This window comes from Stigmatopora nigra, chromosome 20 (assembly GCF_051989575.1).
Source record: "Stigmatopora nigra isolate UIUO_SnigA chromosome 20, RoL_Snig_1.1, whole genome shotgun sequence".
Taxonomy (NCBI): Eukaryota; Metazoa; Chordata; class Actinopteri; order Syngnathiformes; family Syngnathidae; genus Stigmatopora; species Stigmatopora nigra.
In genome coordinates this window covers 5,682,885-5,709,049 of record NC_135527.1, presented here as the reverse complement: position 1 = coordinate 5,709,049, position 26,165 = coordinate 5,682,885, and the positions used below count along the sequence as shown (strand labels likewise).

Genomic DNA, 26,165 nt, shown 5'->3' with positions numbered 1-26,165 from the left:
TGTAAATTATGTTGTCTGTTTACAATAACAATTGAGGGTCTACCGAACAATTTACTTACGAACAACCAATTATTGTTATTCAGCTTTCAAAAACAAGCTAACACTACATTTAGCTAACACAATTAGCTAAGACAATTAGCTAAGACAATTAGCTAACACAATTAGCTAACACAATTAGCTAAGACAATTAGCTAACACAATTAGCTAACACAATTAGCTAACACAATTAGCTAAGACAATTAGCTAACATAGTAGTCCATGTTGGAGGATCTTCTTCTGTTTTTTGCACGTAAGAAACATCGTTATTGGGAGTTATGAACGTTGTTTTTTTCCGTTAAAAAAACCTGCGAAGCTCTGAACCCGCAAAAGTGGAACCGTGAACTAGTGAGGTTTTACTGTATTTGGAACATGCTTTTTTTTTAAAGATGAAAAATCCCGAGAAGTCTTTTAATGTTGAATGCTGGATTTCATTCTATTGGGTTGGACTTTATTGTGATCTCCTTGCCAAGTCTTTTTGAAACCAGCAAGCTGACTGTTCCTTCCTCTTGATTCCTTGCACAGATCCCCTCATTTACTTCGTTTCTAGCCAGCTTGGTGTCTTAGAGGTGGTGGGGGGGGGGGGGTTGTTTGAACTCATACCAAGGTAACCTCATTAGAAAGAAAGACTTTGTCTGCCTTTCTCAGCATATTCACAAAGCCGAGATCGAAACGTGAGGTGATGTGTGACAAAGGACGAAAATGTGGTACTTGGCAAGCTACCATTTTTATTATGGCTAGCTTTTAATCTACTCTTTGGGTTTCCAAGGTTTGTAGTAGTCGCCATCTTGTCCGGAAATAAGGACGAAAATGTCCATTTATGAAGAATTGTTTGGATTTTTTTTGTGGATTCAAGTTCTGGAACCAGTAAAACATTAAGTGGAGGTCATTTTGGAGTAAGGAGTATTTTTGGGCTTCAAAATATTTGCAATATAGGATTTGGCTATTTTTGGATGTTACTGTATTTTCTCGCATATAAGCCGTATTTGTAAATTTTAAAAAAATGATGGCAGAATCTAGGGTAAGGGTGTCAGACTCGGGTTGGTTCGCGGGCCGCTTTAACGTCAACTTGATTTCAGGTGGGCCGGACCATTTTAGTTATAATATTTAGATTTTTTTTAATATAAATGGATTAAAAGAACTGGATTAAAAGCCCTGAATATTCATTTTTTTTATAGATTTAAGACAATGTTCATTTTAGCTTTATTTTTATATATTCTTAGATTTTACTAAATAATTTTTGAACTAAAAACTAAGAGAAAGTGGATTAAAATTAAAATATGGAGGTGAAAATTGTCAATCAGGGGGCGGCTTATACGAGAGAAATTTTTAAAATCAACGATTTTATGGTCATTCTTAGGGTACGGCTTATATGTGGGGGTGGCTTATATGCGAGAAAATATGGTATTAGACAAAAATTCCAAATTTGTACTACTATTAAAACCATGATTGAATATGGAGGTGAAAATTGCGAATCAGGGGGCGGCTTATGCGAGAGAAATTTTTAAAATCAACGATTTTAAGGTCATTTTAAGGGTACGGCTTATATGTGGGGGTGGCTTATATGCGAGAAAATATGGTATTAGACAGAAATTCCAAATTTGTACTCATTAAAACCATGATTGAATATGGAGGTGAAAATTGCGAATTAGGGGGGCTTATACGAGAGAAATTGTAAAAATCAATGATTTTAAGGTCATTTTAAGGGTGTGGCTTATATGTGGGGGCCGGCTTATATGCGAGAAAATATGCCATTGCTCACTCAGGGCGCCGGAAATTTGCTAAACTATAAACAACAAAAACATAACACTTTCCGAAACCTTTCTGTAATTACTCATCAAACAAAAATAACGTTGTCATTTCCCTCTCACAGTCGTCCAAGTCTAATTGTTTTATCTGGCTTTTCTTATTTTAATTCATCTTGTCAGAAGTCCCGCCCAATACGTGAGCTCCCAAAAGGAGCTTCGAAGGGAAGAGAAGAGATTAACAGGTCTTTCCCTTCATCTTCCCTCGACTCACAGCGGAAGCTAATGCTTCTTGACATCTGTGAAACTTTTAGTAATCTGTTGACTGCCAATGATTGGTCAGAAAACAGTGCGGCAAAAAAGTATAAAAATGCTTACTATTACTACTTTGTTTTATTGAAAATCTGGCGTATATATATGGATAAATATTTGTTAATCATTGTATGTATTACAGCTCCATTTAGTGAAAGCATAACACTCCATAACATCTGCTACTACTACTACAGCTCTATGTAGTTGATATATAACGAGAACACTGTTACTACTACTACAGCTCCATCTAGTGTATGTATAACACCCCCATAACTACTTCCACTATTATTTCTACCACTACTACTACAGCTCTATCTAGTTGACCTATAATAAAGCCCCAAAATACTGCTACTATTACAGGCCAATCTACTTGATGTATAATACAACTCCCAACCACTACTACTATTACAACTACTACAGCTCCATCTAGTTGATGTATAATACAATTCCCAACCACTACTACTATTACGACTACTACAGCTCCATCTAGTTGATGTATAACACAACCACTACTACGATTACAGGCCAATCTAGTTTGTGTATAATACATTTCCCAACCACTACTACTATTACGACTACTACAGCTCCATCTAGTTGATGTATAATACAATTCCCAACCACTACTACTATTACGACTACTACAGCTCCATCTAGCTGATGTATATTACAACCCCTAACTACTACAACTCTTACTACTACTACAGCTCCATCTAGTTGATTTATAATGCAACCCCTAACCACTACTGATAATACTACTACTAGTACAGCTCCATCTAATTGATGTATAACATAACCACTACTACTACTACTACAGCTCCATCCAAGTGAATATATAACACAACCACTACTACTACTACAGCTCTATATTGTTGATCTATAACACCACCCACTACTACTCCATCTAGTTGATGGAAAAAACAACACCTAACAATGACCACTACTCATAGTACTACTGTTCCATCTCGTTGATGTATAATACAACCTCTACCCACTACTACTATTACTACTACTACTACAGCTCCATCTAGTGAATGTATAACACAACCCACTACTACTGCTAATATCGCTCCTTCTACTGGATCAAAATAACAACCCACTGCCACTTCCCCCACCACTACTAGTACTGCTCTTTATACCACATAAAAATACTACCATTGACTAGACATCCACATTATTTACCTCCTTCGAGTGTATCTTTTCACCAAAGTATTTCTTTCAATCACAGCACCTGCTATCGTCCTTGGAGAATGCGTTGACGTGCTTTTTTTTACATCAATGAATGCTCATATTCTGTCATCACAGTCGGGGCGCTTAACTCGCTTCTTTTCAGCACTCATCACATTCTTTGCTGACACTAAACTGAACTGTCATGACATTTTAGAAGAGTAAATCGACCTGGATATATATTTTTTCAAATGGCTCGTATTTTACTACTACTAAGAGCAGAGTAGGGACTAAGTTCCGGTCACTCTGGAAAATGTCCCGCATTTGTTATGTAGTGCTATATGAAGTGCAACTGCGGCATTGAAAAATAATTGACTACTGCATTCTACATATATCGGAGTATAAGTCACCCTAGCCAAAAGTGGGACAATGAAAAATAAAATAAACATAAGTTGCATTGGACTATAAGTCACACTAGCCAAAAAATGCACTTTGAAATGGAAAGATTATAACACACACCTGAGTATAAGTCGCACTACCCCAAAAAATGCACTGAAACAAAAAAAACACAAGTCAAGTATGAGTCGCAGTAGACAAAAATACACCCTTAAACAGAAAGAAAAACATAAGTTGCACCTGAATATAAGTCGCATCAGCGAAAAAATACACACTGAAATAGGTAAAAATATAAGTCTCACCTGAATATAAGTCGCACTAGCAAGAAAATGCACACTGAAACTGATAAAAAAATAAATAAATATAGTATATAGTATAAATCGCACCAGCCAACATAAAAAACATAAAAAAACATAAGTGCACTTGAATATAAGTCTTACAAGCCAAAAAATGCACACTGAAATAGTAAAAAACATAGGTTGCACCTGAATATAAGTCCTACAAGCCAAAAAAATGCACACTGAAATAGTAAAAAATATTATTCGCACCTGAATATAAGTCTTACCAGCCAAAGTAATGCTCACTGAAATAGTTAAAAACTTAAGTCGCACTTGAGTATAAATCGCACTATCCATAAAATGCTCACTGAAATAGTTAAAAACATAAGTTGTACCTGAGTATAAGTCGCACCTGAATATAAGTCTTACCGGCCCAAAAAATGCACACTGAAATAGTTAAAAACCTAAGTACAACCTGAGTATAAGTCGTACCTGAATATAAGTCACACGAGCCGAATAATGCACACTGAAATAGTAGAAAATATAAGTCCCACCTGAGTATAAGTCGCACCTGAGTATAAGTCGCACCTGAGTATAAGTCGCACCTGAGTATAAGTCGCACCTGAGTATAAGTCGCACCTGAGTATAAGTCGCACCTGAGTATAAGTCGCACCTGAGTATAAGTCGCGCCTGAGTATAAGTCCCACCTGAGTATAAGTCGCACCTTGGTATAAGTCGCACAAGCCCAAAAATCCCACTGAAATAGTGAAAAAACAAGTCACACCTGACTATAATTGACAGTAGCCAAAAAATGCACACTAAAACAGAAAAAAACACATATGCACCTGATTATACATAAGATTTTCGGTCACATTTTATTAAATGCAATCCACAACAAAGAACAGACATCATCTTGAAAAACGCTTCAAATTTTACAATAATAAAAATAGGCTGAATATAATTGTTTACAAACACAGGAATTGCAATTATTCTGTAAGCGCTTCCCAATTTTATAAGTTACGAGCAATTTTATAGGTTTATATTTTCAACAACCATATAAAACACTTTTTATGCCACAAATGACCGACTTTAAAGTCCATTTGCATCATTTGTTAATTTTTTTTATCATCAGTCCTTTAATCAATTTTTCGCCCGGTATTTGAGACAACCCGATTTTTCATTACGCGGCGTGTGAATACGCTTTGAAGCAGAAATCACTGCGTGTTGGATGGTTCACTCACAAAACAACAAATAAGAGACGTGACTGAAATACAACTATTTTTTTCTTAGGGAGGCAGAGCTTGTTCGCTAATACGAGAGGAGTATATACTACTTCTCATTGGCAAGTGGTCGTATGTTATCCTATTGTGAGGACATTTGTGTGCATCATTTTTAAAGTATTTTGAAGGAATACAAAAGTAAACAACCCTCGATTGGTTGTATCTGAAAGTCAGGTTGGAGGCGGGGCCAATAGCGTCAACCAGGAAGAAGAAAGTTATCAAAATTTAGAAAAAAATTAGAATTAAGTTTAGTGTAAGTTTAGATTAAACTTATTTTAATGTCTGTTACAATCCAAGTTCATTTAAATTGGTTTGTTATGTTACGAGCGTGTTGCCATGCAAAAAGTCTGCGTGGAGGCCACTATTGGTTGAAGTACTATTGTTTATTCAATATATTTTTTTGCATTTATTAGTGTCAGTACAGATTTTGTTGTTTACCAACCTTATTCTACTTCAAACTTGACTCTAGAAGCTAAATACCTTATTTTCCATGTCCAAGGCGCACCACATCATAAGGCGCATCACATTATAGGGCGCACCCTCAATGAATGGCTCTTTTTTTCCATATATAAGGCACACTGGATTATAAGGCGCCCTGTCTATTTCGGAGAAAATTTAACTTTTAAGTGCGCCTTATAGTCGTGATAGGATTTTTTGTTTTTATTCTGCGTGGAGGCCACTATTGGTTGAAGTACTATTGTTTATTCAATATCTTTTTTGGATTTATCAGTGTCAGTACAGATTTTGTTGTTTTCCAGCCTTATTCTATTTCAAACTTGACTATAGTATCTAAATACCGTATTTTCCATATATAAGGCGCACCACATCATAAGGCGCATCACATTATAAGGCGCACCCTCAATGAATGGCACATTTTATTTTTTCCATATATTAGGCGCACTGGATTATAAGGCGCCCTGTTTATTTTGGAGAAAAATCTAAGACTTAAGTGCGCCTTATAGTCGTAATAGTATAGGATTTTTTGTTTTTATTCTGCGTAGAGGCCACTATTGGTTGAAGTGCTATTGTTTATTCAATATATTTTTTGGATTTATCAGTGTCAGTACAGATTTTGTTGTTTTCCAGCCTTATTCCATTTCAAACTTGACTGTAGATGCTAAATACCGTATTTTCCATATATAAGGCGCACCACATTATAGGGCGCACCCTCAATGAATGGCACTTTTTTCCATATGTAAGGCGCACTGGATTATAAGACGCCCTGCCAATTTTGGAGAAACATCTAAGACTTAAGTGCACCTTATAGTCGTGAAAATACGGTAAGTCGCACCCAAGCTTATTTTTTTAAATGGCGACTTATACTCCAGACAATACAGTATTCATCAAGTTTTTTTAATGCTCAACCCTCCTATAAATGGCCAAATTCATAATTCTGGTCACAGTTTTGAACATTCCCCTTAAGACTCAATTAATTGGTCTAGGACAGTTTGAAATGAGAGCAAAAACATTTACGTTAAATCTGTTTGGCTTTGATGAAAAGACCAGATTGGGCCTCAGTGTTGGCAGAATTAGAGTTGAGAGCAGGGAAATGGAAACGAGGGGGGGGGGGGGATCAACACAAAGCTGAGAGTGAGTGGGCTTGTCATTCCCCGGGTATAGGTATACTCCCATAGTATCCCGTTTCAAAATGCGAAGGCGGCTCAAGTGGAGGGATAAAAGACGGACACGTCTTTCCTGGATGTACAGAGTGAATAGTATGTTACGTATGCAGTTTTATGAACAGTCTGGTTTGGTTGGGGGAGGGGTTTAATTTGGCTCTGGTGAATGTATAATACAATAATGTCATTTATATTCGGCTATTGTGGAATTGTAGTGTGTTGTGTTGAATATAGATAGTATTTTTTCGCTTATAAGATGTATTTTGTTGCTTATAAGATGTATTTTCCTGCATATAAGATGTATTTTCTCGCATATAAGCCGTATTTTCTCGCATATAAGGTGTATTTTCTCGCATATAAGCCATATTTTCTCACATATAAGCCGTATTTTCTCACATTTAAGCCATATTTTCTCGCATGTAAGCCATATTTTCTCACATGTAAGCCATATTTTCTCGCATGTAAGCCATATTTTCTTGCATGTAAGCCATATTTTCTCGCATGTAAGCCGTATTTTCTCGCATATAAGATGTATTTTCTCGCATGAAGGCCATATTTTCTCGCATATAAGCCGTATTTTCTCATGGCTGTATTTTTTCGCATATAAGATGTATTTTCTAGCATATAAGCCATATTTTCTCAAATAAGATGTATTTTCTTGCATGTAAGCCATAATTTCTCATATATAAGCCGTATTTTCTCATATAGCTGTAATTTCTTGTATTTAAGATGTATTTCCTCGCATATAAGCCGTATTTTCTCACAGGTAAGATATATTTTCTCGCATATAAGATGTATTTTCTCGCATGTAAGCCGTATTTTCTCATATAAGATGTATACATGTAACCCGTTTTTTTCTCCCATTTAAGCTGTATTTTCTTTCATATAAGACATATTTTCTTCCATATAAGCCGTATTTTCTCATAGCTGTATTTTCTCGCATATAAGCTGTATTTTATTGCATAAAAGCCATATTTTCTCACATATAAGCCATATTTTCTTGCATATAAGCCGTATTTTCTCGCATATAAGCCGTATTTTCTCGCATATAATATGTATTTTCTCACATCTAAGCCATATTTTCTTGCATATAAGCCGTATTTTCTCATAGATGTATTTTCTCGCATATAAGCTGTATTTCATAGCATAAAAGCCGTATTTTCTCACATAATAGCCATATTTTCTCGCATTTAAGCCAAATTTTCTTGCATATAAGCCATATTTTCTCATAGCTGTATTCTCTCGCTTTTAGGCTGTATTTTCTCACATAAAAGCCATATTTTCTCACATGTAAGCCATATTTTCTCGTGTATAAGACGTATTTTCTCGCATATAAGATGTATTTTCTCTCATTTAAGCCATATTTTCTCATATAGCTGTATTTTCTCACATCTAAGCCATATTGTCTTGCATATAAGCCGTATTTTCTCATAGCTGTATTTTCTCATAGCTGTATTTTCTTGCATATGAGCTGTATTTTATTGCATAAAAGGCGCATTTTCTCGCATAATAGCCATATTTTCTCGCATTTAAGCCGTATTCTCTCGCATAATAGCCATATTTTCCCGCATTTAAGCCGTATTCTCTCGCGTAATAGCCATATTTTCTCGCATTTAAGACGTATTCTCTCCCATATAAGCTGTATTTTCTCATAAGATGTAATTTCTCGCATATAAGTTGTATTTTCTTACATATATGCCATATTTTCTCGCATATTCGCTGTATTTTCTTACATATAAGCCGCATTTTCTCGCATTTAAACTATTTCCTCACATATAACCCGGATTTCTCAAATAGCTGTACATCTCATATAACTGTATTTTCTCACATGTAAGCCATATTTTCTCTCATATAAGCCATATTTTCTCACATAAGCCACATTTTCTCACATTTAAGCCATATTTTCTAGCATATAAACCATATTTTCTCAAATAAGATGTATTTTCTCGCATGTAAGCCTTAGTTTCTCACATATAAGCCGTATTATCTCATTAGCTGTAATTTCTTGTTTATAAGATGTATTTTCTCAAATATAACCCGTATTTTCTAGCATATAAGCCGTATTTTCTCATATACCTGTAATTTCTTGCATATTAGATTTATTTTCTCGCATATAACCCGTATTTTCTGGAAAATAAGCCTCATTTCTCATGTGAGCTGTATTTTCTCTCATATAAGCCATCTTTTCTTGCATATAAGCCATATTTTTTCATATAGCTGTATTTTCTTGCATATAAGCTGCATTTTCCCGCATTTAAGATGTATTTTCTCGCATAATCGCCATATTTTCTCGCATTTAAGCCGTATTCTCTCCCATATAAGCTGTATTTTCTCAGAAGATGTAATTTCTCGCATATAAGTTGTATTTTCTTACATATATGCCATTTCTTCTCGCATATTAGCTGTATTTTCTTACATATAAGCCACATTTTCTCGCATATAAACTATTTCCTCACACATAACCCAGATTTTCTCAAATAGCTGTACATCTCACTTAACTATTTTCTCACATATAAGCCATATTTTCTTGCATAATAGCCATATTTTCTTGCATTTAAGCCGTATTTTCTCGCATATAAGCAATATTTGTAACAAAAAACACTGAATTAAGAGTACGGCTTATATGTGCACAATTTAGACTTGACGTACATAAAACTGTAAGGTGACAAAAATGAAACACCATAACGCAATGCAGCTGATACGGTCATTTATTTTAAAATAGAGAAAAGATACACGGATAAAATTAATTTTGACGTGTATGAATGAAATTTCAGAAAAAAATTAACTGGATCTTCCAGAAAATACAGTATGAGTTGCTTAGTCCAGAACTGGAAGACATTTTAGCCTCATTTATTCCATAAACCACTGTTGGAGATGAATTGATTTGTATCTTATCTTTTACCCATTGAAAGAAAATCATCACAAAATAATTGATCCGGCCCTCCTACCGCCTGGCTGGTGATATTGATTAGTCTAGCCGGGTGGCGCCAGAACTAATTGAACTTCAGCAATAAATGTTTTGACTGTTTTTAGGGGGGGGGGTGTAGTCACAGTGGGTGCGAAATTGCCATCGTTATTGAAGCTAAAGGTCAGAACTGGTAGATAAAGGGCAGGGAGATCTACACTTTTTTTTGGGGGGGTAAGGCAATGCATAGTTAACTCAATTTTGGGTCAAGTTATCCATTTTTGTTGTGTTTTAGTCTGACTTTTTGGAAAAAAAACACTTTCAGCCTTGATTTATATCATAAACATCAATTTAGGGTTAATCGTGGCTTGATTACTTTGCAGAAATTCTCACTCTTAGCCATTAAAAGCTAATTGCGGTGCAGTACCTCGACATAAGAGTTTCCCGGGCAACGAGAAATTTGAGATAGGAGTGTAATGTCTCTACGAGCACTGGGCAGAGCGTAGAATTTTTTTTTTTTTTGTTAGTCAGTGCAAAATGGTGGAGCTTGTTCGCTAATACGAGAGGAGTATATACTACTTCTCGTTGGCAATTGGTCGTGCGTTATCCTATTGTGAGGCATATTTGTGTATATCATTTTCAGAATATTTTGAAGGGAATACAAAAGCAAACAACCCGAGATAGGTTGTGTCTGAAAGTCTGGGTGGAGGCGGGGCAAATAGAGCCAACCAGGGATAAGTAAGGTATCAAAATTTAAGACAAAATTAGAATTAAGTTTAATGTAAGGTTAGATTAAATTTATTTTTTACAAGTGCGTTGCTGTGCAAAAAGTCTAATTTTACTACTATTAAACACATTTTAGTACTATTAAACACATTTTAGTACTATTAAACACATTTTAGTACTATTAAACAAAATTTAGTACTATTAAACATATTTTTAGTACTATTAAACACATTTTAGTACTATTAAACACATTTTTACTACTCTTAAACACATTTTAGTACTATTAAACACATTTTTACTACTCTTAAACACATTTTAGTACTATTAAACAAATTTTAGTACTATTAAACACATTTTAGTACTATAAACACATTTGAGTACTATTAAACACATTTTTAGTACTATTAAACACAATTTAGTACTATTAAACACATTTGAGTACTATTAAACACATTTTTTGTACTATTAAACACATTTTTTGTACTATTAAACACATTTTTAGTACTATTAAACACATTTTAGTACTATTAAACACATTTTTAGTATATTAAACACATTTTTAGTACTATTTAACACATTTTAGTACTATTAAACACCTTTTTACTACTCTTAAACACATTTTTAGTACTATTAAACACATTTTAGTACTATTAAACACATTTTAGTACTACTAAACACATTTTAGTACTATTAAACACATTTTAGTACTATTAAACACATTTTAGTACTATTAAACACACTTTAGTATGATTAAACACATTTTAGTACTATTAAACACATTTTGGTGCTATTAAACACATTTTTAGTACTATTAAACACATTTTAGTACTCTTAAACACATTTGAGTACTATTAAACACATTTTTAGTACTATTAAACAAATTTTTAGTACTCTAAAACAAATTTTTAGTACTCCTAAACACATTTGAGTACTATTAAACACATTTGAGTACTATTAAACACATTTGAGTACTATTAAACACATTTTAGTACTATTAAACACATTTTTACTACTCTTAAACACATTTTTAGTACTATTAAACACATTTTTAGTACTATTAAACACATTTTTTAGTACTATTAAACACATTTGAGTACTATTAAGCACATTTTAGTACTATTAAACCTCTAGTTATTTGTCTTTTTGTTAATAGATAAACATTCTTTCCTATCCAATATTCAGTTTTTGGTGTTTTTTCAGAGGGTTGGAACAAATTAATTTGTTTTTAGTTCATTTGAATGGAAAACATTCATTTGAGTTACGAAAAAAAATCGACATACGAGCTCAGTCCCAGAACGAATTAAGATCGTATCTCGAAGTACCACTATATAGGATTTATATTTGAGAAAAAACAAGGTTATATAGATTATTCTATAATATCATGATTTAGCAAGACTACCACCAGGTCTTTATTAGTTGGGATTAATACTTTTCCCAGACGCCACCTGTCAGACGCTTCATTAAGAACCCGACACACATGGTTGTCACTTCACAGGGGGCCAAATTCCTCTCGTCAAAGCAGGTGGTTGAACACGGGGTTGCAATTCTTGTTTCCCTTTTAGCAAAGTGGCGATGCTGAAAATCAAGAGGCGCGCAAAACACTAATCGTGACAGGCATGCCACATGTGGCAGATGCCGTCCTTGCAGGGTGTTAATTGACTCAATTGGCTTCCATGGCGGTGTATGTGACATGTGAAAAGGCTACTTTTAACTCTGGAAACTCAAAAAATTACCGTATTTTCACGACTATAAGGCGCACCGCATTATAAGGCGCACCCTCAATGAATGACGTTTTTTCCATATATAAGGTGCACTGTATTATAAGGCGCACTGTATTATAAGGTGCACTGTATTATAAGGCGCACTGTATTATAAGGCGCACTGTATTATAAGGCGCACTGTATTATAAGGCGCACTGTATTATAAGGTGCACTGTATTATAAGGCGCACTGTAGTATAAGGCGCACTGTCTATTTTGGAGAAAATTTAAGACTATTAAGTGCACCTTATAGTCGTGAAAATACTGTAATTGCTATTGACTTCCAGGTATGAAGCACTCACTACTTTACAGTCACCTCTAGAGCCAGCCATTGTTGATGTTTTGGATTTTTTTTTGTATAAAATCTTGCAGTGGGGGAGGAGCTATATGATGGAAGATTTTGTGAACTAAGATGGCTGAACTGCATATTTAACAGTATTGTTTCAGTTCAGGCGTTTGTCTTTTTTTTTAATATCCGAAAGTGGTGGTTTGTCGGTTTTGGTTTTCTGTTTTTTCCATATATAAGGCGCACTGTATTATAAGGTGCAGTGTTATATAAGGCGCACTGTATTATAAGACGCACTGTATTATAAGGCGCACTGCATTATAAGGTGCACTGTATTAAAAGGCGCACTGTCTATTTTGGAGAAAATGTAAGACTTTTAAGTGCGCCCTATAGTGGTGAAAATACGGTAATTGCTATTGACTTCCAGGTATGAAGCACTCACTACACAGTCACCTCTAGAGCCAGCCATTGTTGATGTTTTGGATTTTTTTGGTATAAAATTTTGCAGTGGGGGAGGAGCTATATGATGGAAGATGTTGTAAACCAAGATGGCAGCTGCATATTTAACAGTATTGTTTCAGTTCAGGCATTTGTGTTTTTTCAATATCTGACAGTGTTTCTGTTTTTCGTTTTTGGTTTTCTGTTTTTTCCATATATAAGGCGCACTGGATTATAAGGCGCACTGTCTATTTTGGACAAAATTTAAGACTTTTAAGTGCGCCATATAGTTGTGAAAATACGGTAATCATTTTTCAGATGTTGTCATTATTTTCTGTTAAAAAGTTGCTTTTTTGTGTTCAATAAGTCTTTTATCAAACTTAAGTCTTGAAAAAGAGGGCGTCGTCTTATATTCAGGCAAATATGGTAATTCTATGGCGGCCTCCACAAGTAAAAATGTTTCTTGTAAAGTTTTTTTTAAATTTTAATATCTATGTTAACCCTACTGCATTGTTGGATCATGAACATAAAAATATCATAATATGGCGTAATGATGACGTTGCAGAAACGGTACCGCAAAAAATACTTTCAAATCTATAAAAAAATGGGTGCGCTAAGCATATCTGTTTAAAGATATCAACCTAAAATGCTGAGGTTGAATTCCTTCCACGGAAAAGATCTAAAAAAAATGCGCCATGGTTGATATTAGATTGACAGCATCGTCAAATCAGCAAAAAAACATGTCTGCTCATAGTGGCCGTTAACCATTCCAAGTGCAGCTTGTAATTTTTGTAAACACAAAATATTACCCTGAATATCCTTTGTTTATGATATCTTTGCCCCAAGGCCCAAAAAATACCATGAAATACCACAAATACCACGAAATGAGCGCCGTATTTCAAGAAAATTGAATTTGAGAGGCACTAAAGTGAAAATCCAAGGAAATATGGAGATTTTTCTAGGCTGTCTACCCGCGTTTGTTTAGGCCAGAAAAACTGGAAAATGTTCTTGACTTGACTTAATCCGAATTACGCAAAGTTCCTCAATTGGGTTTTTTTTTGTGGTTTTCTTCGTCCAATGCGGGTTGTCCAGGTTTTTGAGTCCTTCCTATGTATGCTGTCTTTTTCGACAAATACTTGGCTTTTGTTTGGGACTATTTATGGTCTGAATCTGGCAACCTCCTGTTACGATATCCATCAAAATCTGGTTTTGATAGTCAGTGATTTTTTTCTGGATTGGTCATATCAAACTATTCTTGAGGTAGAAATGGTTCCTGTATTTTTTAAGTGATTAGAATCAGGACGATTAGGAGTCACATGCAAAAATATGTATATGTTCAGTGGTACCTCGAGATACGAGCTTCATTCATTCCGGGCCTGAGCTTGTATGTCAATTTACTCGTAACTCAAATAAACGATTCCTATAGGAATGAACTAAAAACAATTTAATTTGTTCCTACCATCTGAAAAAAGCACCAAAAACAGGATATTGGATTGGAAAAACATGTTTATTTGTTTTAATTCGCCATCTATTAACAAAGTAACAGATAACTCGTGGTTTAATAGTACTAAAATATGTTTAATAGTACTAAAATGTGTTTAATAGTACTAAAATATGTTTAATAGTACTAAAATGTGTTTAATAGTACTAAAAATATGTTTAATAGTACTAAAATGTGTTTAATAGTACTAAAATGTGTTTAATAGTACTAAAAATGTGTTTAATAATACTAAAATGTGTTTAATAGTACTATAATGTGTTTAACAGTACTAAAATGTGTTTAATAGTACTAAAAATGTGTTTAGTAGTACTAAAATGTGTTTAGTAGTACTAAAATGTGTTTAGTAGTACTAAAATGTGTTTAATAGTACTAAAATGTGTTTAATATTACTAAAATGTGTTTAGTAGTACTGAATTGTGTTTAGTAGTACTGAATTGTGTTCAGTAGTACTGAATTGTGTTTAAAATGTGTTTAATATTACTAAAATGTGTTTAGTAGTACTAAAATGTGTTTAGTAGTACTAAAATGTGTTTAGTAGTACTAAAATGTGTTTAGTAGTACTAAAATGTGTTTAGTAGTACTAATGTGTTTAGTAGTACTAAAATGTGTTTAGTAGTACTAAAATGTGTTTAGTAGTACTAAAATGTGTTTAGTAGTACTAAAATGTGTTTAATAGTACTAAAATGTGTTTAATAGTGCTAAAATGTGTTTAATAGTACTAAAATGTGTTTAATAGGGTTAGACTTTTTTGCATGGCAACACGCTCGTAACATAACAAACAAATTTCAATGAACTTGGATTACGATGCAAAAACACTAAAAAGTAAGTTTAATCTAACCTTACGCTGAACTTAATTCAAATTTTCTTTAAAATTTTGATACTTTTCTTCACCTGGGTTGGCTGTATTAGCCCCGCCTCCACTCTAACTTTCGTATGCAACCTATTGAGGGTTGTTTACTTTTGTATTCCCTTCAAAATACTCCGAAAATGATGCACACAAATCTCCTCACAATAGGATAACAAACGACCACTTACCAACAAGAAGTAGTATATACTCCTCTCATATTAGCAAACAAGCTTCGCCATTCGCACTGACTAACGCGAAAAAAACCCTGAAAAAATCCATATCTCAAATTGCTCATATGTCAGGGCACTCGTATGTCAAAGTATGACTGTCATGTACTTTTCTGGCAGTTTTTGAAAAACAATAATAGCAAAATTTCATTTCCAGGTTGCCATGGCTTTATTTGGTTTGTCATTTTTTAGATGCTGTTGCTTTAAGGGTTTGTTTTTTTGTTTATTTGTCTTACAGCTGGGACAACATACATCTTTGGCAGAGGCGGAGCCCTCATCACATATACGTGGCCACCCAATGACCGGCCGAGTACACGGGCAGACCGCTTGGCGGTGGGTTTCAGCACGCAGCTGAAAGAGGCCATCTTGGTCAGGGTGGAAAGCGCCAAGGGATTGGGCGACTACCTGGAGCTTCACGTGGTAAGTACAAAACTTATTTTTTCCTCTCTTGAATTCTTGATGGTCTTGAGTTTAGCGCACGTGTGTCAAAGTGGCGGCCCGGGGGCCTAATCTGGCCCGCCGCATCATTTTGTGTGGTCCGGGAAAGTAAATCATGAGTGCAGACTTTCTGTTTTAGGATCAAATTAAAATGAAGAGTATAGATGTATATTATATTTACAGATTTCCCCCATTTTAAATCAATAATTGTAATTTTCAATCAATTTTTCTGTGTTTTTGGTTCAAAAATAATTTTGGAAAGTCTAAAAATATATTTAAAAAAAGCTAACATAAACATTATTTTAGATCTATAAAAAAAACTGAATAATTGGGGATTTTAATCCAGTTCTGTTTTAAGATAAAATTAAAAAGAAGAGTATAGATGTATATTAAATTTCCTGATTTTTCCCCCCTTTAAAACAATAATCGTAATTTTTTGATTTTTTTTGGTGTTTTTAGTTCAAAAATCATTTTATAAAATCTAACAAAATATTTTTAAAAAGCTAAAATAAACATTGTTTTAGATCTATAAAAAACAAAATAATCAGGGATTTTAATCCAGTTCATTTTTAGGATCAAATTAAATTGAAGAGTATAGATGTATATTAAATTTTCTTTTTCCCCCTTTTAAATCAAGAATCATATTTTTTAATCATTTATTTCTGGTTTTAGTTCAAAAATCATTTTGTAAAATCTAAAAATATATTTAAAAAAAGTTGTTTTAGATCTATAAAAACTGAATATTCAAGGATTTTAATCCAGTTCTGTTTTACGATTAAATTAAAATAGAGTATAGATGTATATTAAATTTCCTGATTTTCCAACTTTAAAATCAATAATTGTAATTTTTAAAAATATGTTTTCTGTTTTTAGTTAAAAAATCATATTGTAAAATCTAAAAAATATATATTAAAAAACCTAAAATAAACATTGTTTTAGATCTATAAAAAACTGGATATCCAGGGCTTTTAATCCAGTTCTGTTTTAGGATTAAATAAAAATAAAGAGTATAGATGTACATTAAATTTCCTGATTTTTTTTCCCCTTTTAAATCAATAATTGTAATTTTTTAATGATTTTTTTGTGTTTTTAGTTCAAAAATTATTTTGTAAAATCTACAAATATGTTAAAACAATCTAATATAAACATTAGTTTATATCTATAAAAAACTGAATAATCAGGGATTTTAATCCAATTCTTTTAATCCATTTATAAAAACAAAATCTAAATATTATATCTAAAATGGTCCTGCCCACGTGAAACCAAGTTGACGTTGCATTTATCCATTTTTATTTATTTATCATTTAATAAGAGGAATTGACCGAGGTTGCCAGGTACAAAATTGAGTCATGTAAAAAAAAAAAAAACGAATTTAATACTAGCGTCTATGGCAGGAGTCCAAACTGATTAACACATCTTCCCATGCTGAGCAGTTAGTCTCATTCATCTGAATTTATTGCTTTCATATGCTATGCTTAAAGGTCGTTTCAAAACCAGATCGCTAATGACAATTTTAAATGACAATTAAAGATGAGAGTCGGTAGTCACATTAAAAAAAAAATCAGATTGTCGTTTTGACCCTACTCGGAAAAATCAAGGCCAATTTAAACGCTCGGTAATAAATATTACTTAGCGAAAAGTTAGCTATGCTATTTATGTCGTGGAATCTATTTTTGGTTCCAATTTTACCGTCCCATACCTGTCAACTTGTATGTTTTATACGTATTTTATACGTTTTTTTACCATTTGAAATCATGTACGCCGTACACCGACTTTTGTACGGGGATTTTTTTTTTAAAAAGCGCCAATATTTATGAAAACCGATTTTAACAAGAACGTTTTGGCTAAAATCCAGATAGTCTTGTAGGCTGGTAGCTAACGATGCTACTGTCATCGATTGTTTCTATTGTCACGGTATACCAGCAAAAATTATCCTCAATCGTATGTACCGTATTTTCACAACTATAAGGCACACCGCGTTATAAGGCGCACCCTCAATGAATTACTTTTTTTTTATATATAAGGCGCACTGTATTATAAGTTGCACAGTATTATAAGGCGCACTGTATTATAAGGCGCACTGTGTTATAAGGCGCACTATATTATAAGGTGCAATGTATTATAAGGCGCACTGTCTATTTCGGAGAAAATGTAAGACTTTTAAGTGCGCCTTATAGTCGTGAAAATACAGTAATTGCTATTGACTTCCAGGTATGAAGCACTCACTCACTACACAGTCACCTCTAGAGCCAGCCATTTTTGATGTTTTGGATTTTTTTGGTATAAAATCTTGCAGTGGGGGAGGAGCTATATGATGGAAGATGTTGTAAACTAAGATGGCTGATCTGCATATTTAACAGTATTGTTTCAGTTCAGGGGATTGTGTTTTTTTAATATCCGACAGTGGTGGTTTTTCGTTTTTGGTTTTCTGTTTTTTCCATATATAAGGCGCACTGGATTATAAGGCGCACTGTCTATTTTGGAGAAAATTTAAGACTTTTAAGTGCGCCTTATAGTCGTGAAAATACAGATTTTTTTAGCAGTACGCATAAGGCAATATCGCTAAAGGATGACATTCACATGCGTAGATATACATAGAGTAAATATCGTGGACGCAAGCATGGAGGAGCCACATAGTAAGAAACGAGTTACCGCAAGTAAACATGCATCGTACGGTGTTTGTACGTTTTTTGGGGGGTTTATACGGGGAATCATAATCATTTATAAGGGCAGTTATCAGCAGAGGTTGACAGGTATGCCGTCCTTCGTTAGTCATTCATTTGCCTGCCGGGTTACACGATTGCATCTTCTGTCAAATGTCAGTGGCTTGTCTTAGTCCCCGCCCCCACTTCCGGTTGGGTGAGTGCCTAGGATGAATCGTCCCGCCTCCGCCGCTCCCACCGCAATTACATTTCATTTGCCGCCGTTCCTCCTGAGCCGTTCCCCTAAATGACTTCTTTCAGCCGGTGCCGGGTGTTTAGGTCCTCTTAATTATGCTGCGTTTCTCTTTTAAAAGCCACTCGCAGACAGAGCGCTTCAGTCTCTCGTGTGGCTTGAAGGGATTGGAAAGGAAAAAGCAATTTGTATTGTGGTAGTAGCGGGTGACATTTGATTTTTTTTTTTGGTTCATTTTTGGACTGCTCTTTTAAAAAGGGGCGTCGTTTGGAAAGATGTGCTGGGTTGGAAAAAGTGTGACATTTTCTCATGTTTAGGAATGCGGTGTTTTCAATGTGGTGAGTGCAACACATATGGACTTCAAAAATTGGTTTTTAGATATGTGGTAGTGCTGAATTGTGATTTTAAATGTTAAATATAAATACTAAATATTGATTCGAAAACTAGAGTAATTTAGATGCTAAATCTAAATATTAAATCTAAATCCGCCATACAAGTACTCTTTATCCAAATCCTGAATCCACAAATTCTCAAACCCCAAATCCTCATACCCCAAATCCTCATACCCCAAATACCATACGCCAAATACCCATACCCCAAATACCAATACCCCAAAATACCCATACCCCAAATACCCATACCCCAAATACCCATTCCCCAAATACCCACACCCCAAATACCCATACCCCAAATCCCCCATACCCCAAATACCCATACCCCAAATACCCATACCCCAAATACCCATACCCCAAATACCCATACCCCAAATCCTCATACCCCAAATCCTCATACCCCAAATACCCATACCCCAAATACCCATACCCAAATACCCATACCCCAAATACCCATACCCCAAATACCCATACCCCAAATACCCATACCCCAAATACCCATACCCCAAATCCCCCTACCCCAAATACCCCTACCCCAAATACCCATACCCCAAATACCCATACCCCAAATACCCATACCCCAAATACCCATACCCCAAATACCCATACCCCAAATACCCCATACCCCAAATCCCCCATACCCCAAATCCCCCATACCCCAAATCCCCCATACCCCAAATCCCCCATACCCCAAGAATTGAGCTAACATGCTAATACCAACAAACCCATACCGGACCTAACAAAATAAAAGACAAAGGGAGCTCAAATGAATAATTTTCAATATACCTAACAAATAAACTGCGACAATATAGTAATTTGTCGACATATTTACACAAAAAATGCCAAGAAAAAAAGCAGTTTAGCAAACATTTGACAGCAAAACCTTTCAAGTATAATATACAAACAACCACGTAAAGAACATTTTATCTCCAAAACAAAAGTTGGACTCTATGTCCATGTGACAAATCAAGCCGGAACGTCCTAGCGACTGTACTTCAATCCACTACTCGTCACAAGAGGCTGTGCTACCAAAAAGATACATCTCTTCCTGTCGTGATTGAATTATGAGCGCGGGTGTGCACGGCTGATAGTGGCATGCCACGCAGAGTTTTTCTCTTATCTCCTTTCCGTTATGTGCCTTTCCTTCTTTACCTTTGTCCACTTCCTGTTACTAGACCTCTTTTCGTGTCACTCCATATACCCGACAGCAATATACTTGCCCACATCAGCACCAGGGTGTACAACCACAAAAAAAAGTTTATACCTCTGTGTCAAAATATCGGAATTATTTCTCGCATATTAGCCGCCTCCGTGTATAAGCCGTACCCTTAAAATCGTTAATTTTTACAATTTCTCTCGTATAAGCCGCCCCCGATTCACAATTTTCACCTCCATATTTATGGTTTCAATAGGAGTACAAATTCAGAATTTTGATCTAAAGACATATTTTCTCGCATATAGGCCGCCTCTGCATATAATCTATACCATTAAAATTGCCTTAAAATCATTGAATTTTACAATTTCTCTCGTATAAGCCACCCCCTGATTCACAATTTTCACCTCCATATTCATTCTCGGTTTTAATAGGGAGTACGAATTCTGAATTTTTGCCTCATACCATATTTTCTCGCATATAAGCCGCTCCCGCATATAAGCCATACCCTTAGAATTACCCTAATATCATTGATTTTTACAATTTCTCTTGTATAAGCCGCCCCCTGATTCGCAATTTTCACCTCCATATTCATTCATGGTTTTAATAGGGAGTACAAATTCGGAATTGTTGTCTAATACCATATTTTCTTGAATATAAGCTTCCTCCGCATACAAGCTGTACCGTTAAAATGACCTTAAAATCGTTGATTTTACAATTCCTCTTGTATAAGCCGCCCCCTGATTCATGTTTTTTTCACGTTTTGTGCAAAATACGGTTTATTTCTTGAATTTTAGATGCCACAATAAATTTTGTTTGCAGTTTCATCTGTTTATCTTTACTCTATTTTGAAATAAATGACCGTATCGGCCGTGTTGTCTTGCATTATGGCATTTCGTCTTTGTCACCTTGCAGTTTCGAGTCTAATTTATGCGCATATAAGCCGTACCCTCGATTCAGTCATCATTTTTTGTGTTACAAACATGGCTTATATGCGAGAATAAATAGTAAACAGTGATAAATAAATGACCGTATCGGCCGCATTGTCTTGCGTTATGGCATTTCGTCTTTGTCACCTTGCAGTTTCAAGTCTAATTTATGAAAAATGAAAATCAGACATAGGCATTGTCGTCATCATTGACTTGACAAAAAAGCCTAGTAGTCATCATACCCTCAGCAGCGTATGACGAAATTGTATAGTGCTTCTCCACAAGTTCGTCTTCCCAGGCCAGACACATTTATGACATTTATTTATGACATATTCATACTTGTTAGCTCTCCGCCTTGAGCGCCATTTTCCGGCGACTACAAGTTGCCTCACCGATGCCAACAAGAATAAGATGGATCACTTACCTCTGTCTTTATACTTACCCTCCCTCAGTCATCCTGTGGAAGGTAGATCTGCACCAAACAACCTTCCTGTTTCTTCAATTCGACTTGACTTAATTTCATAGTAGGGATATGTGTAGTCGTCACGTCACGTGTTGCTGCAGGTTTAGAGACCTGATGGCAGTTGGGAAGAAGCTGTCCTTGAGCCTGTTTGTCCGTGCTTTGTGGGACCTGTAGCGTCTGCCAGATGGAAGCAACTGGAACAGGCCGTGTCCAGGGTGGTATGGGTCTCCAACAATGGACCCGGCTCTTCTGAGGTATCGGGGGTTGGCAATGTCTTCTAGCGATGGCAGAGAGCAGCCGACGATCTTCTGGGCAGTGTTTATCACTCTCTGTATGGCTTTTTTGTCTGCTGTCGTGCTTCCGGTATACCACACTGTGATGCCGTAAGTCAGGATGCTCTCCACAGTGGCTCTGTAGAAGGTTGCCAGAAGCTTGGTGTCCAACTTGTCCCTTCTCAGAACCCTGAGGAAGTGGAGTCGTTTCTGGGCCTTCTTCACTAACACTGTGGTGTTTGTGGACCAGGAGAGCCTATCCGTGACGTGGACTCCCAGGAATTTGAACGATTGGACCCTGTCTACACATACTCCGTTAATGAGGAGTGGGGCCAGGTCTGTGCTGCGCTTGCGAAAGTCCAAGATTATTTCTTTAGTCTTTGCGGTATTCAGTGTAAGATTGTTCGCCGAGCACCAAGAAGACAGTTTGTCGACCTCGTCTCTGTAAGCTGACTCATCCCCGCCAGAGATGAGTCCGATCACAGTGGTGTCATCGGCGAATTTGATGATAGAGTTTGACTGGTGGGCTGGTGTGCAGTCGTATGTGTACAGGGAGTACAGGAGAGGACTCAGTACACAGCCTTGTGGTGAGCCTGTGTTTAGTGTGATGGAGGAAGAGAGGTGTGGACCCATTCTGACCGTTTGTGGTCGACCAGTCAAGAAGTTCTTTATCCAGCAGCAGATTGAAGAGGATAGTCCAAGGTGGTAGAGTTTGTCCTTCAGGATGTCCGGCTTGATGGTGTTGAAGGCTGAGCTGTAGTCTATGAAAAGCATCCTCACATAGTTCCCCTGGTGCTCCAGGTGGCTCAGTGCTGTGTGAAGAGCCACGGCGATAGCATCCTCAGTGGACCTGTTTTCCCTATAAGCAAACTGGTGCGGGTCAACTGAGGGGGGAATTGTCTTTCTGATGTGTCGGGCCACCAACTTTTCAAAGCACTTCATGATCACAGGCGTGAGAGCAACAGGCCTGTAATCGTTCAAGCTGCCGATGGTTGGCTTTTTGGGGACAGGAATGATGGTGGCAGATTTTAGGCAGGCAGGAACGATGGATTGTTGCAAGGACCGATTGAAAATGTCCGTGAAGACTCCTGCCAGCTGATCAGCACAGGCTTTGAGCACTTTGCCAGGTATTCCGTCTGGACCAGCAGCCTTCCTGGTGTTCACAGCCTGCATTTCCAGTCTCACTTCCTGTTCCTGAAACTCCAGTGTATTGTCGCAGGGTGGTGGTGGGAGTGTTGACACTTGGTTTGATTTGTCAGATTCAAAGCGGGCAAAGAAATGGTTCAGTTCCTCCGCTAGTGAGACATTCGCGTTTACAGACATGGAATTGTTCTTGTAGTTAGTGATATGTCGTATTCCCTGCCACATCTTCTTTGGGTTGTTTTCTTTGAAGTGCTCTTCGATTTTCTTAGTATATGCTGCCTTGGCCTTCTTTATGCCCCTTTTCAGCTCAGCTCTGGCAGCTCTATACTTACTTTTGTCCCCCGATCTGTAGGCGGTGTTACGGCATTTGATAAGTGCTTGTGTCTCTTTGGTCATCCAGGGTTTTTGATTTGGAAAAACTCGTATCCGTTTGTTTGTAGTGACGTTGTCAATGCCGTTTCTGATGTAGGAGAGTACATTTTCTGTATAGTCCAGGAGGTCGTTGTGTTCAAAAAGTTCCCAGTTGGTGCGGGAAAAGCAGTCCTGCAGTTTAGAAAGAGCGTTCTCGGGCCAAGTTTTTATTGACTTTATTTTTGGCTTTGTCTGCGTTCGGAGTGTGTTGTACGCAGGGGTTAGAGATATACAAAGATGGTCTGAACCAGCTAGATGTGGGAGAGGATCAGCTTTATAGGCATGTTTGATGTTCGAGTAGACATGGTCGAGAATTTTGTCTTGTCTTGTATTGCATTTGACATATTGGATGAACTTAGGTAGGACAGTCTTTAAACTTGCTTTGTTGAAGTCACCAGCCACAATAAAGACTCCATCAGGGTGGTCGAGCTGTTGTTTATTTACAGCCGTTAGCAGTAAGTCGAGAGCCGTGTTGACGTTAGCATTTGGAGGTATGTAGCCGTAATTTTGATTCAGTCATCATTTTTTTGTGTTACAAACACGGCTTATATGCGAGAATATATAGTAAACAGTGAGAAGTCCATAAATTGACCCAAAACCCATAGGAAATTTGTGTTTTTTTTCACATTTTATGCAAGATACGGTTTATTACTTGAATTTTAGACGCCAAAATATATATTGTTTTGCAGTTTTATCTGTTTTTTTTAATTATATTTTGAAATAAATGACCATATCGGCTGCATTGTCTTGCATTATGGCATTTCGTCTTTGTCACCTTGCAGTTTCAAGTGTAATTTATGCGCATATAAGCCGTAACCTCCATCTAGTCATCATTTTTTGAGCAAAAAATCTGGTGTATTATTTGAAAAATAAGTTCTCAATTCCTTCTCAAGCCGTCACCCTCAAAATGGCATAAAGAATGAGTCATTGATGAGCAAATCCTGCGGCAGACGACTAAGTCTAAGTGTCTTAGTGTATAACCACAGCTGTCCACAAATGTAGAATCAAATTCCCTGACACGAATAAAAACCACGTAGAATGTGGAGGGTTTTTTTTACATTGACATCACAACCGGAAGCGACAGGTGATAGCACTCTCGTTTGTTGTTTTTTGATGTTGTTGAGATGTGTTATTCCCTGTCGCGCGATATCCGTCAAATGATGTTACAGCCGAGGTGAAAACCCGTTGCTCAAGGGCAAGCATCACGTCAATTATAGGATTTTTTTTTGTAGATTTTCCTGTCATAAACCATCGGTGTGAAAATCTACCAAAACTAATTTGTGAGAACATTCACTGGAGGGGAGTAAGGCAACATTCTATTAAAAATTTTTTTTTTTATATTACCGATTTTTGAGTTTTTTGCTCGTTTGTTTTTGGTGTCGTTTTATTGTTGCGGGATAAGAGTAACATATGGTTTTGTTTTGAAATAACACACCTTGGGGATTCGTTTTATGGAACGAGATCACAAAGGTTGCAAGCTGTTCCGACTTGGTGTTCATTTTCGCGGTAATTGTTACCTGTACTTGAATGCATCATTTGTAATTCTGTTCAAACACGACTAGTTATTATTTTTTTCCCACTTTATTTTAAATAAGAATGGCATGTTTTTGGCAAAGCTGGGTTTTTAATATTTACATATGTTGTTTGTTTGTTATTAACGAAGGCAGTAGTGCTCGTTATGTTTATAGCTAGGCAAGGTGTTGCATTAAATGCCCTCCGGGAAAGTGTTTCATTTGCAATTGTGGGCTGGAGGACAGGACATCGCCAACGGTAACGCTATCACATCCTTTACAATCCTTTCCAACATGGAACAATTTAATATGGCAATGGCTTTGGTTTGTGTGGGGTGCAGGGGTGCCGGAGTCAATCTAGCATGACTGTTTTGACCCCACCTAGAATGGGACAAGCCCTTATATTTTTAAATGTAACAGGAATATCCAAATGTGTATGGAAAAACTGGGTTTATCTGGTATTTAAATTTAAGAAATGTGTCACCGAACAATTCTCATTTGAAAATGTGTGACTTAAAACATTTCATGTCAAAGACCTTGCAGATTTGAGTTAGATAGGTGAGTCTTTAAACTTTGTTTCATACTATGTAAGAAATACTGTATTGTTGTATTATCAGACGCGGTAGTGGTGGTTGTAGTAGTAAGGAGTTGTGTTTTATGGTAGGTGGTGGAGGTGGTAGTGGTGGTGGTGGTGGTGGTGGTGGTAGTGATGGTGGTGGTAGTGGTGGTGGTAGTGGTGGTGGTGGTGGTGGTGGTGGTGGTGGTGGTAGTGGTGGTAGTGGTGGTAGAGGTGGTGTTGGTACTGGTGGTAGTGGTGGTGGGTTTAGTGGTAGTGGTGGTGGTGGTGGTAGTGGTGGTAGTGGTGGTAGTCGTGGTGGGTTTAGTGGTAGTGGTGGTGGTGGTGGTAGTGGTGGTAGTGGTGGTAGAGGTGGTGTTGGTACTGGTGGTAGTGGTGGTGGGTTTAGTGGTAGTGGTGGTAGAGGTGGTGGTGTTGTGGTGGTTGTGGTTGTGGTAGTGGTGGTTGTGGTGGTGGTGGTAG

General features: G+C 36.4%; 1 protein-coding gene across 12 annotated transcripts in view; it reads left to right on the top strand.

Moving 5' to 3' along the window:
• nrxn2b (neurexin 2b) overlaps positions 1–26,165 on the top strand; it is a 369,603-nt gene that overhangs the window by 288,844 nt on the left and 54,594 nt on the right. For all 12 annotated transcript variants that reach the window (XM_077741584.1, XM_077741583.1, XM_077741586.1 and 9 more), the window contains one exon: positions 15,758–15,939. In XM_077741584.1, the coding sequence (XP_077597710.1) occupies positions 15,758–15,939 (182 nt within the window). The remainder of the gene's footprint in view (positions 1–15,757; positions 15,940–26,165) is intronic.